General features: G+C 36.8%; 1 protein-coding gene across 2 annotated transcripts in view; it reads left to right on the forward strand.

Annotated features, from left to right (window-relative positions):
- Positions 1-9,420: 9,420 nt before the first annotated feature.
- The window catches only part of LOC109089109 (ligand-dependent corepressor-like), a 35,951-nt gene continuing 31,168 nt past the window's right edge, over positions 9,421-14,203 (forward strand). The window contains exon 1 of one of the 2 annotated variants that reach the window (XM_019103240.2): positions 9,421-9,568. In XM_019103240.2, the coding sequence (XP_018958785.1) occupies positions 9,472-9,568 (97 nt within the window). In that variant the 5' untranslated portion in view covers positions 9,421-9,471. The remainder of the gene's footprint in view (positions 9,569-14,203) is intronic. The other variant, XM_019103239.2, reaches the window with a different exon arrangement.

The following is a 14,203-nucleotide window of genomic DNA, read 5'->3' on the forward strand; positions in this document are numbered from 1 at the left end:
ACTTTAAATAATAGTGCCCTTTCGTCAAAGATATGCTATTTAAATTGTCTGTGTACATGTTTATTTTTTACTTGTTTTTATTTTTTAAATATTTATGATTACAGTGTTTATTATAAATACAGTATATTTAATATTATGGTCTCAGTAGACCACACCCTCGGCACCTGCTCTTTGAAGCTATAATGAAAACGTTCTTCCACCCATTTGTAATATTTACTTACTACAGCTCAAAACCATTGTGCCTTTCTGCATCTGTGATACATAAAATATTCATACACTGTAGACAAAATGCCTGCAGTTAAAGAAAAGGAATGTTATTTTCAGGGGTCGCTCTCCAAAAAAAGGCAAACTCAGTCCTAAAAAGGTTCAAATACATTAAGAGTCTTTTGCCACCAAATGTCAGTTCTCTTAAAGATGCTTTTATTTGTGATCATGCGGCTGGGTGAGACGATGGGTCATGATTATGATGCTGAAAAATGTTCCCTGTAGATGTGCAGTACAAAATATGGGTGACAGTTTAGATGAAATATCTAACACTATGATTCTTCAAGTTCCAGTAATAGTGTATTTATTATTAATTGTAGTATTTAATACAAAAATATATATAAGGTCATTGTTGGTTGCTGTAGTCGCTGGTGGTTTCTTTCTTTTTCAAACTCTTGATTTCTCCATGGCCATTGTTTTTAATATAGCTCTAATTGAGTTCCTCTTTTCTTTCAGCATCCAAATTGCTTGCTTTTCTCTCAGAGTCAGCTCCCTCGTCTTCATCCTGTTTTGTGTGTGCGGTCATCAGATGCACTCAAACTCAGAATGCAGAAGCAATGAATAATAAAATTCTGTACAGATAAAGACAAAAAGACATTAATAAAGACATTCTGTACTTTTGTATCATATTCATCTTTTAATCATATTTACAGATTTCTTGACTCCACAGCAAACAGAAAAATTTTCCCTTTAGTGTCCCAATACTTTTGGAGGGCCTTGTGTGTGTCCCAATACTTTTGGAGGGCACTGTGTATGTGTGTGTGTATATATATATATATATATATATATATACTGTAGTATATGTATGTATATATACACACACACACACACACACTGCCCTCCAACAGTATTCCCGGCCCTTTATGGCCTTTCAGCACTGCATATTTTGGATGTCTCCCTAATCTAACACACCTGATTCAACTCATAAGCTTATTAGGCTCCATTCTCATGTGCTGGAGAATCTCTTGTGAAAGTGTGTTTGCTGTTGCCAGAGGATAGGGTACAGGGCTTGAGGAAGCTGGTTTTGTCCAGCACATGGGTTACCATAACCACTGAAATAAGTGTGTCAGATAAGAGAAACAGGGCTTCTAGAGACCTAATACAGGGAAAGTTTGCATATACAGTGCCCTCCATAAGTATTGGAACAGTAAAGACAAAATTGTTCTCTTTGCTGTGGAGTCAAGAAATTAAAAGCATATTAAATATTATGCATATTATTACATAATATTAAAAGCAGGGAATGTGTCTTATCAGTTATATCCATTGCTTCTGCATTCTAAGTCTTGCATTCGGTGATGACACACACAAACCAGGATGAAGACGAGGAAGCCGACTCTGAAAGAAAAGAAAGCAATTTGGATGCTGAAAGAAAAGAGGAAGTCAATTAGAACTATAGGAAAAACAAAGAGCATGGAGAAATCAAGAGTTTGGAAACTACCGGCGACATCAGCAACCAACGACACCCTGATCAGCTGAGAAAAACAACAGTAGGTGATGACAGACAAATCATAAAAGCTGTGAAAATGAACCCTAAAATACATGTGTGTAAAATCACCAACAACCTCCAGAAAGCTGGGGTGATGCTCTGTCAATCTACAGTCCGCAGGAGAATTTGACACAGAATTACAGAAGCTACACAGCAAGATGCAAACCTCTGATCAGCACCAAAAATAGAAAGGCAAGATTCTTCACAAATATGAGTTGATGGACCGATGAGACAAAGATGAACCTTTATCTAAGTGATTGGAAAGCAAAAGTGTGGAGAAAAAGGGAACTGCAAATGATCCTAAGCATACAAGCTCATCTGTAAAGCTTGGTGGAGGTGGTGTCATGGCATGGGCATGCATGGCTGTCTCTAGAACAGGACCTCTTCATTTTAATTATGACTTAATGTATGATGGCAGTAGCAGAATGAATTTGGAAGGGTACAAAATCATCTTGGCTACCAGTATTCAAGAAAATGCCACCAAACTCATTAGAAAGCACTTCATATTAGATCAGGACAATGACCCAAAACACCCTGCCAGTTCAGTCAAGGGCTTTATCAGGGCAAAGAAATCTAAAGTCTTAGATTGCCCAAATCAATCTCCAGATTTATATCCGATTGAACATTAATTTCACCAGCTGAAGAGGAGACTAAAGACACAAACTCCCCAAAACAAGCAACAGTTGGAATTGGCTGCATTAAAGGCTGGGGGAAAAGCATTTCAAAGCATAAGACCAAGAGTCTGGTGATGTCTATGGGTTGCAGACTCACTGCTCTGATTGCATGCAACGGATCTGCAACTAAATATTAGCTTTGAATCTTTTACATCTGCCTTTAACTGTTCCAATACTTATGCTCACATCAAATAATTGGATGAACTCTAAAAGTGCTGTCCTTTTTATTTGGTAAAACATGTATGTGTCGAAAGACCTAATAATAAAATGTAACATTCTGTAGTTTTCTCGCATATTTATCTTTTAATCATATTTGCAAATGTCTTGATTCCACAGCAAAGAAAGCAATTTTGTCTTTACTGTTCCTGTATATATATATATATATAGAGAGAGAGAGAGAGAGAGAGAGAGAGAGATTGTTTACTCTCAAGAAACATTTCTGATTATCATCAATGTTGAAAACTGTTGTGTTGCTTTATATTTTGTGGAAATTGTGATACATATTTTCATGATTCTTTGATGAACAGGACATTTGCCGAGTCAATGTACTTTTGGTTTAGCTTGACTGCTATACAACTGTACCACTGTCTGTTTTCCAATTGATAGACATACATTTACATAAAGCTGAACTCCGCTCAGCTGTCACATCGTTCATGTACTGAATACCCAAATCACTGACTCTTACTGAAAATGAATGCCGTCGGTCTTTCGATGCATGCCTTCAGAATTCCACACATGCCTCATATATGTTACTGTTTCTGATATATTTTTATCATATTTCAACTGCCAGTTGAAGAGCAGTCCTCTATTTAAATTCAGCAGAATTTATCAGATATTCAGATCAGAAAATGCATAAAAGTGCCCAGATATTCTACGTGTAAGTTCATAAACAGCATTACAATCTTGGTGTGTGAGGATTTGAGTGGAGTGGAGGAAGGGAGCTATTGCATTTTTGCCAGCTAATGGTTTACTAAATTAGGCTCCCCATCTGTCGGCTCTTACAGAGCTACCTGTTCTCTAATCTAGGAAGACATTCTTAGCCAGGAGATTTTGTAGGGGAGTGGGGAAAAGGGCATAGCCCTCAGTTGTAGAAAATGTTCTTGTTCACTATTTATCAGGGAAATATATATTTTTTTTTTTTTGCATAAGGACAAAGGAAGATTAGAAACAATTTTGTTCTGCAAAAAACAAAGAAAATTAGAGTGGATTACAGTGCATAATTAAAAACAATGACATTTTATTGGTGTGCAAGTTGACAAAAAAATATTGTTTTTCATTTATAGATTATCGATTTTAATTAAAAGCTCTTCAGGATTTTTTTTTTACACAGAGAGAACTATCTGTGCCATGCTCAACATCAAACCAATATCAACTGACAGTTGCCAGATAATTAGGACTTTGCTGAATTTGTGTGGATTTCTTGTCAATCAGTAGCTTTGATGCTCGTATGTGAAGAGCAGGAATTTGCAAATGACCCAATTATTTTTAAGAAAACACTTTCGGGTGTAGCTTTTACTCACAGGATCTGTCATTATTATATTCATCAGTATATACATTTGCTTTGAGAGTGTCTTTTTAAGCAGTTCTTTTAAAAAAGCTATTTATTCTGAGGTTTTGATGGTACAGTATCATATATTAAGTTTTACAAACTAAGACACCACAATAAAATACAACATTCATATCCAGAGTTGTTACTTTTCCCAAATGCTTTCAAAAACCCGACATTATTCACTAGAGTTTAGTTTGGTTTGTTATTATTTATTTGTTTGTTCTGTATAACTTTTGTAATACATACAAATGCAAGTACAATTATTTCATCAAGAAAATACAAGGATTTATTGTAACAATTAGTCTTGCAGAGAGCAAGGTCTGTTTCTTTTACTGAATTTAAGTTAATAAGTCTCCTCCTGCTCATCTAATTACTGTAACCCACGCATTTTCTTGGAATATATTAGTTCTGCAGGTACTTGTTGAAAATGCTTTTTTTTTTTTTTTCAAGTTAGGAAACTGAGATTTTGTCTGAAAAGCTATTTTGAAATGAATGCAGATCAAGGGAAATGTGTCAATCTTTGTTAAATGATTGAATAAGCTTGTGGTGAATAGTCCCTATTAAATTAATTTGAATGAATTAACTACATATGTAAAACAATATTAGTTTTGTAGCACACATTTTATTTTTTATTTTAAATAAAAAAGTGCAATTATTATTATTGTTATTATTAATTTATTTATTTTTATTTATTTTTATTTATTTTTACAAATGATTGCTGTCAGTAAGTGTAAGATGTTGATGGATTCTGTGAGAAATTCATTGACTTAAATTGATTCAAACTTATTGGTCTTTTACCATTTCATTAAAACAACCTTGTTTTGTTTTGTTCCAAATCAGGGTACAGGAATGTTGTGGGATTTTTGGACTCCATTCTCAAGTTTGGCTTCAGTATATTGCAAAAATACAAAAGAGACTTTCAAGTTTAACCTCGATAGCAGATTAGCGATATGGGCAAACAAACTTGTGTATTAATATTATGGTATGCACAGAAAAAAAAAATGGTGTATTTTCACTCAGAAAATCCCATTTTTAAGAAGAAAAGCTGAAATAATGTGTGTGTGTGTGTGTGTGTGTGTGTGTGTGTGTGTGTGTGTGTGTGTGTGTGTGTGTGTGTGTGTGTGTGTGTGTGTGTGACATATCAGGACACAAATTTGTATAATGACAAGGGTATAACATGGGTTTTATGAGGAGAAGGTGACTTTTCAGGACATTACTCCATGTCCCCACTTTTCAAAACGCATAGAAATCACACAGAATGGAGTTTATTGAAAATCTGAAATAGCACAAAGTTTCCTGTAAGGGGTAGGGTTAGGTGTAGGGTTGGTGTAGGGCGATAGAATATACAGTTTATACAGTATAAAAACCATTACGCCAATGGGATGTCCCCACTTTTCACAAAAACAAATGTGTGTGTGTGTGTGTGTGTGTGTGTGTGTGTGTGTGTGTGTGTGTGTGTGTGTGTGTGTGTGTGTGTGTGTGTGTGTGGAGTTCTGATGCAAAAGCCTCTAAAGGGCCGTCTACATTTTTTTTGTAAAATGAGCATTTTATCAGGCTCCTATATTTATGTTTAGTTATTTCACTTTAATTGCATAGAAAAGGACCTATACATTGCTATTAGAATAAAATTATATTTTATTATATTATATTGCTATTATAATAAAATTTCGACTAGAGGCTCTTGCATCTGAACTCTTCAAATATATATATATATATATATATATATATATATATATATATATATATATATATATATATATATATATATAAACTAAGAAAAAAAATGTTTGGATATTTTACACACCATGCACATGAAAATGCAGAGACTTTAATTAATCCGAAAATTACGTAAAATGTGTATTTCTGCATAAAAGTCATTCTGCTTGTGTTTCATAAATGAGACCTATCATCCTAATATTATTTTGTGGTACTCAGTCTTTGTATGTCATCATATCGGATTCAGACTGCAAGCTCATATCAGGTGAAATGTAATTTGTTTTGGCGTGGCGCTGGAGAATCAGTAACTGAATTCAGTTCAGGAAACACTAAGTAGCCTAAACAAATCTATCAAGGCTTACTGAAAACATACACTGCGCCTTCAGAAGACTTACATTACATCAATGCCTAATCTTTCTGCATTGGCCCCTTTAACACTCATACTGTGCTCCCAATCTCCAAAGAAACACTGTCTGTGAAGCCCCTCCCCCACCACGCTGGTATTTGAACATCAGATTATCCCTAAACGCTTTGAGCGGTATGCATGAGTCGAGGCTAAGGAACGAATTAGGCAGTGAGAGAGTTAAGACATGCTGGCCTTGTGTGCAAGTTGAGCAGAGGGTTGGGGGGGGGGTTCAATAGTCATCTCTTGGAGACTTAAATGCGAAATGTTCAGAAATGTCTCACCAAAGGTCATATACAGTCAATGACGTTCATAAAAAAAAAGATGCAACCAATCAACAGGTCAGACTCAGTTCGGTCTCCATGGGAACGTGCTTCAACAAATCAGTTTACTGCATTGTTCCTAATATACAATAAACGCAACAAAACTGAGTCTGTTACAGTTCACTATATCATTACCAAAACTGCGTATTCAGATCAGCTGTGAGTGACTGCTTTGTCTTTCCCTCTGGGACTGATGCCTTTTGTTCATACCATACTGCAAAGAAGACCTTGAGGGTATATGGAGCCCTGGTACATACAGCGCCTCTGTTTGTGTGTGTTTAGCTGTCTCTAAAGATGTAGAAGACACTCTGTGATATGATCGTTTAGTATCTTGGAATTTTTGATTTACCACGCAACAAAGATCTTTCATTTTCCAAAAACAAAATGCATTGAATATATTTTCGCTCCAATTACTGTCCTGACCTTGACTGTCAGAATGCACATTTTTCACATTATCTGCAGTTAATTGTAAAGTCTGGATTCACATCTAGCACTTTTTAATCTCTTTCTGACCCATGACTTATTTCCAGCTGAATCATATTCATCTCTGCTGGGAAAGTAAAGGATCTTGTTGTTAACACCACTGTGTCCCTGTAACATCAATAGATACCGAGTGAAATAAACATAGGTGCAGCTCACTCAAAGAAGTGTTTTCAGTGAATAGATTTTAGATTGGTCTTGCTGCAGTGTGCTTATTTGCGACTTATTACGACTACTCAAGTTATTTTTTTTTTTTTAAATAAATGATGCTTATTTCATTTCAGTTAAATGGGTTTGTAGATGATGTTGATACGTTGAATAAATGCAAAAAATTGCATTTTTTATTTTATATAATATATATATATATATATATATATATATATATATATATATTTCCACCTTTCACCCCACTATAACTACAGCCTTGCTTGTGCCTGTCTATGGACACATCAATGATTTCACCCTAAAAACACATCTAGAGAGTTTCACATAATCTTCCTTTCACTGTATTTTTATAGCTTGATATCCCTTCTTCTGTCTTCTTTTGTAGTATGGAAAAGAACAACTTGGACATCCAGCTAATCATCACATTCTCCACACAAGAAAGAAAAACCATGCAGACGATTGGATGAACTATCACACTGATACTTGGAGAAAAAAATACCATTCACTATTCTCAGGTAGCGAAGAGCTTATAATCCATTTATATTTTTATTCATTTCATTTGCCTTTCTTTTCTCATGCCAGCCTATATAAGGTTTGCCTGGATTGTTACCACAGTAACTCATTGAAATCAAACACAGGAATCTGCAGCGCCACTGCCAGTACAATAAAAGCTGTCAGTCACGCCATTTCCACTTAACAAACAGCCTACCTTCAAGCGTACTGTACTTTTACTGTCAGCATTAACTGTGAGGGAACAGAAGTCCTGGTTTATTACACAACCAGAGCCAATCTCCACACGCTCAACATGGCGGAGCTGCAACAACAATACAGCGAGAATAAAAGTTACGCCTTCTTTCTTTGCGTGAACATCTGGGTGGTGTTATGCAAGTCTCCCCACATCATGACGTAGAGCTGTGGGGGCGTGTTAGAACGAGCCTTTTCAGGGGTGTGTGGATGACTCTTAACTTTGATAAAGAATATCTCTTTGGGTTTGAGACTTTAGTCTTTGCAACTTTACAGATCTTCTTTATACACCAAGAGCTTGTAACACTCCAAAGCCCCTTCATATGACCCCTTTAATTAAATGTAGGCTATTTATACGTATTCAACTACTTTTAAGTATTTTGTAATTTGTATTTTATTGGACAAACAAAAGGGCATTTGTAATTAAATACTTTGAGAGACAGTATTTTGTATTTGAAATACTTAACCAAGTATGTCATTTTATTCTCAGATTATACAATATCTTTCTAACCTGTGGTGAAAGCACTGTAGCCCATCACAGTTTTTTCCAAGTGAATCAATATGACATCCTGATGGATCCACAGGCGTCTTAAAGGAACAGTTCACCCAAAAATTAAAATTCTGTTGTTAATTACTCATCCTCGTGTCGTTCCACTCCTGTAAGACCTTCGTTCATCTTCAGAACACAAATGAAGATCCGAGAGCTTTCTGACCCTCTACAGTCAGTCATGCAACTTACACATTCAAGGTCCAGAAAGACATCATTAATGTAATCCATGTGACCCCAATGGTTTAACCTCAATTTTATGAAGCGACGTGAGTGCTTTGTTTGCACACACAAAAAAAGAAAACATAAATTACCACTTTATTTATGAAAATATTATCCAAACACATCTGCGTTGTGGTACTCTATCCAATCTCTAGTGCGTTGTGTTGAGTTGTCACTATAGTTTCTGGGCCCCCTGAGCTCCCTCGTTGGGCCCTTGGACTTGTCTTAACACCAAACACACACACACACACACACCCAAACACAATATTATCTGTAAGAATCGTTATTAATGCTATCAAAAACTGTAGCATTTAACACAGCGCAGGGTAGGTTACTGAAGCATGCATGCTAAAAACATTCATAAAAGCACTAGACAAAGTTATCATTTATGCGTATTAACGAAAACCATTAACAGTATTGTTGCATGAATAATAAATAACTGATAACATTATCCACCCCTCATAGTAAAGTATTAACAATTTTTGATGCAATAATAAATATGGTCTACTTTAACAATGTCTATCAGAGAAAACATCCCTCACAAACATCTACACGCCTGTCTCTTTCAAAGTTCCTAGTGTAGGAGTTGTAGCTATATTAGTAGGGGTTATTATAGCACAATTATAATCTCAACCCACCCCAGACCTCACTCATTGTCAAACCCTGCCACCTCAGGTACATGTTTCAAATTCTCCAGAGAGAAACGCGCTGTAAAGCTCCAGTCATAGGCTGAATGAGATTTGGATATGGGAGGGACATGTCAGAAGAGTGCTGCAGCACCGAAGACCCCCTGCAGCGCTACCCACGGAGACAGAGAGAGGAAGGAAGGGGCCTGATGACGTCGTCGCTGGGAAGCTCCCGGTAGAAGGCGCGCGCCCGCGGGAGGGGCCGGTAGAAAATGGCGAGTCTGTGCAGAAGGCAGCAATGCACGATCGAGAGGCGCGGCTTTCGGCAGGAGCTCGACTCGTGGCGGCATAAACTCATTCACTGTGTAGGTAAGCTCGTTTAACCTAACATGCAGAATCGTGTAGTTGGGCTTCGGGTGCTGATTGAATGTGTTTATTCGGTGTGGCGACCGGCGAAAATCCATTGCCTGTAGCGGATTTTTTTTTTTTTTTTTTTTTTTTTGTCTCACAACGATTTTTTTTAATAGCTGCTCACCACCCGCTGGACCATATCCAAAAAAAAAAAAAAAAAAAAAAAAATCGCAGTTATGAGTTTAGTTGCGCGGATATTATTATTATAGTTATATTTGCGTTTATATTTAAATGTTTAACAATTAGTGTTCTAGTGTCCAACGTCATTTTTTTAAGATACTATTTTTTAGAGAACGTTTAGGCGATGTTTATTTATTGTAAGCAGGGCGTGTTACGTGTACAGAGGGAATTGTGCACTGACCAATCACCGGCGTCCGTTTTGCCAGTGTGCGCGCTCCCTGCTTTATTGTAGGCTACTGTATTATTTGGGGGGGAGGGCTGTGCGCGTCTCCGCCCCACCGCGCGCGTGCCCTCCCTTCCCTCAAATCATCGGCGCTGGGGGAGCGCGCATTGCTGCAATGGGGAAATGTCAGAAAATAATTTTGTATTTTAGGGGAAGGTGGGGGGTTGACAAAGAAAATGACGCTGCGCATATTGCTTAGTTGTCATCGCAGGTTCGTCTTACACTGAACGTTTTAATATATCGTCTTGATCTTAACCAGGAGGTTTTTGGAGAACATATGCGCTGATATTTGAGCCAGTTATGATTTTTTTGTTTATTAATCGATATCTCGCTTTGAAGCAGCAAGGCCGTCCATGAGCGAGACGTGCCAGTGCAGCCGTGCAAATATCAGCAATATTTGGTTTTAGGAAGCCCAGAGTCGCGTTTCTGGTTGTTATTTACTCGCTTTTGGTTCTCGTTTCCAAAAATATGACAGAAACTGTTGTTTTCCCGCCCCTCCCCCGTTGAATCTAATGTTTCATTAGCTTTGTTTAATCCCTTTAAATCGCCGTATCTGATGTTATTGGGAGATTATCTGTTGAGTCTTAACCGCGAGCGTTTCTAGTTTTCAACCCTAGATTTGTGTTAATCTCCCTTTTACTGTCAGACAGAAAACCCTGGGCTTTTGGCATCTGTGAACTGCTTTTGAGTAAATGCTGGTCACTCTTTCTGTAAACCTCTACATTGTACTGTAAATATAACGATGGTGAGTCTGTCCAATGCTGTATTAATGTCAGATATTGAATATGAATCCGTATGTGGGACCCTATAGATGGCAAAGCTTTTTTCCATTTGATCAACATGCCATCAGATATGATAAACTGATATTTTTTAAAAAGACTAGGATGTGTTTTGCTTTCAGAGATGGGATGTTTCCGTGAAACTGGCTTAGTTTTCCCTCATGCCACTGATTTGTACCAAAAGGCCCGTTTCGGGAAATATCGTAACACTGAGGTGGTGATGATATGAGGAGGTGGACTCCATTGAATGTTCAGGGAGCTTTTAACAAGGTGGTAATGTTAGTGAAATTTAAACATTGTGAGTTTTTAGGCGTGCGAAAGTCATAGAGATTATTCAGTTAATTACTTCCCGATGTAGGCCAGTTCATTGAATAAAGATAGTTCTTTGAGAGTAAGTTTAAAATCGTTATCCTAATCACGAATGACTTGAAATGTCATGGAGAAGTGGTGAAATGTGTGGAACTCTACTTTAAATAGAACTGCTGTGTTGAAGGCTTAAAGATTTGTTCCTTGTATCTCTTAAGAGATTAATTCTAGGCATGCCTAGAATGCAGACTAAATAATTTGGGTTTAGACTATTGAAAGTCTCCATTGAATTCGAAATGAGAGCTTAGAAAGTATGTTTTTGGACGTAAAAAGCTACCAAAGTCTTTAACCTCCCATCGCATTTCTGAAATCCAGAAGTATGTAAAAGTTGATTCACACCTTCATGACAAGAATTTACATCCTCGCTCTGCTGATAACGCTTTAGGGAGCGTCATAAATCATTCCCTCAAACTTTTCTCAAAGGGTCAAAGTTCCAAATTCTAAACTCTGTTGTTGTTAACAAACGCTCCTTGAAAGCCAGCATTGCTGGAAGATTTTTTCCTCTCTGCAAACCAGTCAGTTTGATGCTGAATTTGGGCTGCCAATGGTATCATATTTTTTCATAATTTCCTTTTGTGTTTGTACTCTGCTACTGAATTATTTTCTGTAATATAACATGGAGTATTATGTTTACTACAGCTAGCTCTGTCTGTTTGTTGATCTGTGAACAGATACTGCATTAGCGGTTGAACGACTAATGAAAAAATTACTACTATGTTAATAATAAATAAACTAATAATAATTGACAAAGAGTACCAACGTTCAATTTATCATCAATTTCTTAAACTGATTTTATTAATAATAACTTTATGATACGCTTTTCTGTTCAAGGTAGTGAACAGCTTGGTCATTTATTTTCATTCACTAGAAGTAACAGTCTAGTATATTTCAATTCAATCATTTCCGATTACTGGTGGCTCAAGGTTTGGTGAAAAGGTTGTTGAATGAGTTGCGTTGGGTTGGGTTGTTTATGTATTAGGTAGTCCGTAATCTTAGTTTAACTCTTGAAGTTGTCTTTTTATCTAGCCTTGAAGCCTCTAAATACATCAGATGTAGTTTGATCGTGTGTGTGTGTGGTGCTTTCAGTTGGTTAAATAAATAACTCTGGTGAGATGCCGCTGTTTTAATCAGACGAATGTATTCGTCTGCTATTTATTTTTACCGCCTGCAAACAGCTTATACATACATGGACGCTCCAAAACTCATCCTAACCTTGGCTTTTCAGACTCTTTCTGTGTGAATTTGTCACCACACGTTTGGTGTCATGCACGAGAGCGTCACAAATTCAAACAAAACTGAAGGTCAAAGCTGCTTGCTGTGAGAACCATTACCATCAGGAAAAATGTCACTTTTTATTTTTATCTCTAGTCATCATCTACCTCCCCCTCGCTCTCTCCGAACGCTCCCCTATGCATTTGCCTTTCCTCTCGTTTCATCAAAGATCAGCAACAATCTTACGGCCAATTATGTTTCTTTCAACATCTCGCTCAAATATAGGGCTGGTTTGGATATTCCTTTGAAATGTGAAAGTCTCCAGTTTGGTTACCATGTTGTATATATTAAACATCCAAGTGTTTTTACAAGTTCTTGTAGTTCTGCTCAAAAATATAATTGGTTCATAATCACGCATTTTAGTTTTGGTGGGTTGGGGATGTTTTTTGGCGCATATCGAAAGCGCCTTTACCTTTAGTTTTTCTAGCTTGACCGTAAACGGCTTCTAGCAGCTCTTGAACATCCACCCCCAAGTGAAGAGGTTGTTAAAGAAGCGTCTGGAGCTATTTGACGACAGTTTCCAGCAGATTTAATTGGCATGTAGGCTGCGAGAAGGTGCATTGATTCGAGTTGCATTCATTTGGACCACCGCTGAAAATCAACAGCATTTTAAATTGATAAAAAAAATCTGAATTATGTATGGATCTCTGTCTTGTTGAGAAGCTGCATGTATTTACAGTATAGGGGGAAAATACTGTATGGAATATTTGATTAAATTATTAAGTAGTTAAGAATTAAATAAATGTTAAAAAGCCTGGGTTTGTTAATGTTTCATGCATTTCACTTAATATTTTATATAAAATATTGAATGATTCACTGAAACATTCAAAAACTGTTAGGATGCATTGCGCTTTAAATTAAATGAAATAAAAAAATTTAGTTTGGCCAAGTGAAAGTCATGTTTTGTTTGCACGTTTGGAAAAAAGTATTTGATTCTTCTTGATTTTAGCATTTATCTAGAGTTTACAGTTTGGGTTTCCACCACTTTTATACTGAAGCACTGAGGCTGTCAGGGCTTCGCTAAACCATGTAAGTGACTTTAAAAGAAGTAGCATTACACTCCCACAGAGATAATACTTTTGGTTTTCCGCTGGATTGTTCACAACAGTTCAGATCTTAAATGTGTCAGGCTTCTGTGCCTAAGTATTTTGACATCTGGGAAGTCTGTCTCCATTATTTTCTGCTTTTAAACCCCAGGGATTCTCATTCTGTCAAAGGACGTCTAGATTAAATCCGTACTTTATCCCAATTCTGACTTTTTCGACTGATGCAAATCCTAATAGTGGTTGATCGATGGATGTTGTTTGCAACTACATTTCCAAATGCAAATGAATAATAATTGTAAAATAAGGCTTGATTGTCAAGAACATTGAATTTTGGCCACATTTTGTTCTGTCAGGTTATAGATTCCCAAAAGATTCCAGGTAAGCGAGACCTTTGATTCCATGAAGTGAGACATTTCTAAACAGGCTCTTGCACAAGAACTTTGGGAGTGTTTCTTTTTGATTTACAGTAACCGTAAAGACAAGATAAGCTCAATTTTTACTCTTCCTCTTTCTGTGCTATAGTTCACATTAGCCTAAACCAATCCCTGCAAATCCAAATGTGTCAAGATCTGCCATATGGTTTGCCTTTTTTTTTTTTCTTGTCTGCCTAGTCTCATGTGACACTCTCTGGTTGTTTTCCATTAAAGCCCCTGAACACTTGCTGTGTTCAGAATGGGTTTAGATTATGCTCAAAGTTGAATTCCCTAAAAAGCTGCTAATGGGGGTC

Source organism: Cyprinus carpio, chromosome A22, assembly GCF_018340385.1.
Source record: "Cyprinus carpio isolate SPL01 chromosome A22, ASM1834038v1, whole genome shotgun sequence".
Classification (NCBI taxonomy): Eukaryota; Metazoa; Chordata; class Actinopteri; order Cypriniformes; family Cyprinidae; genus Cyprinus; species Cyprinus carpio.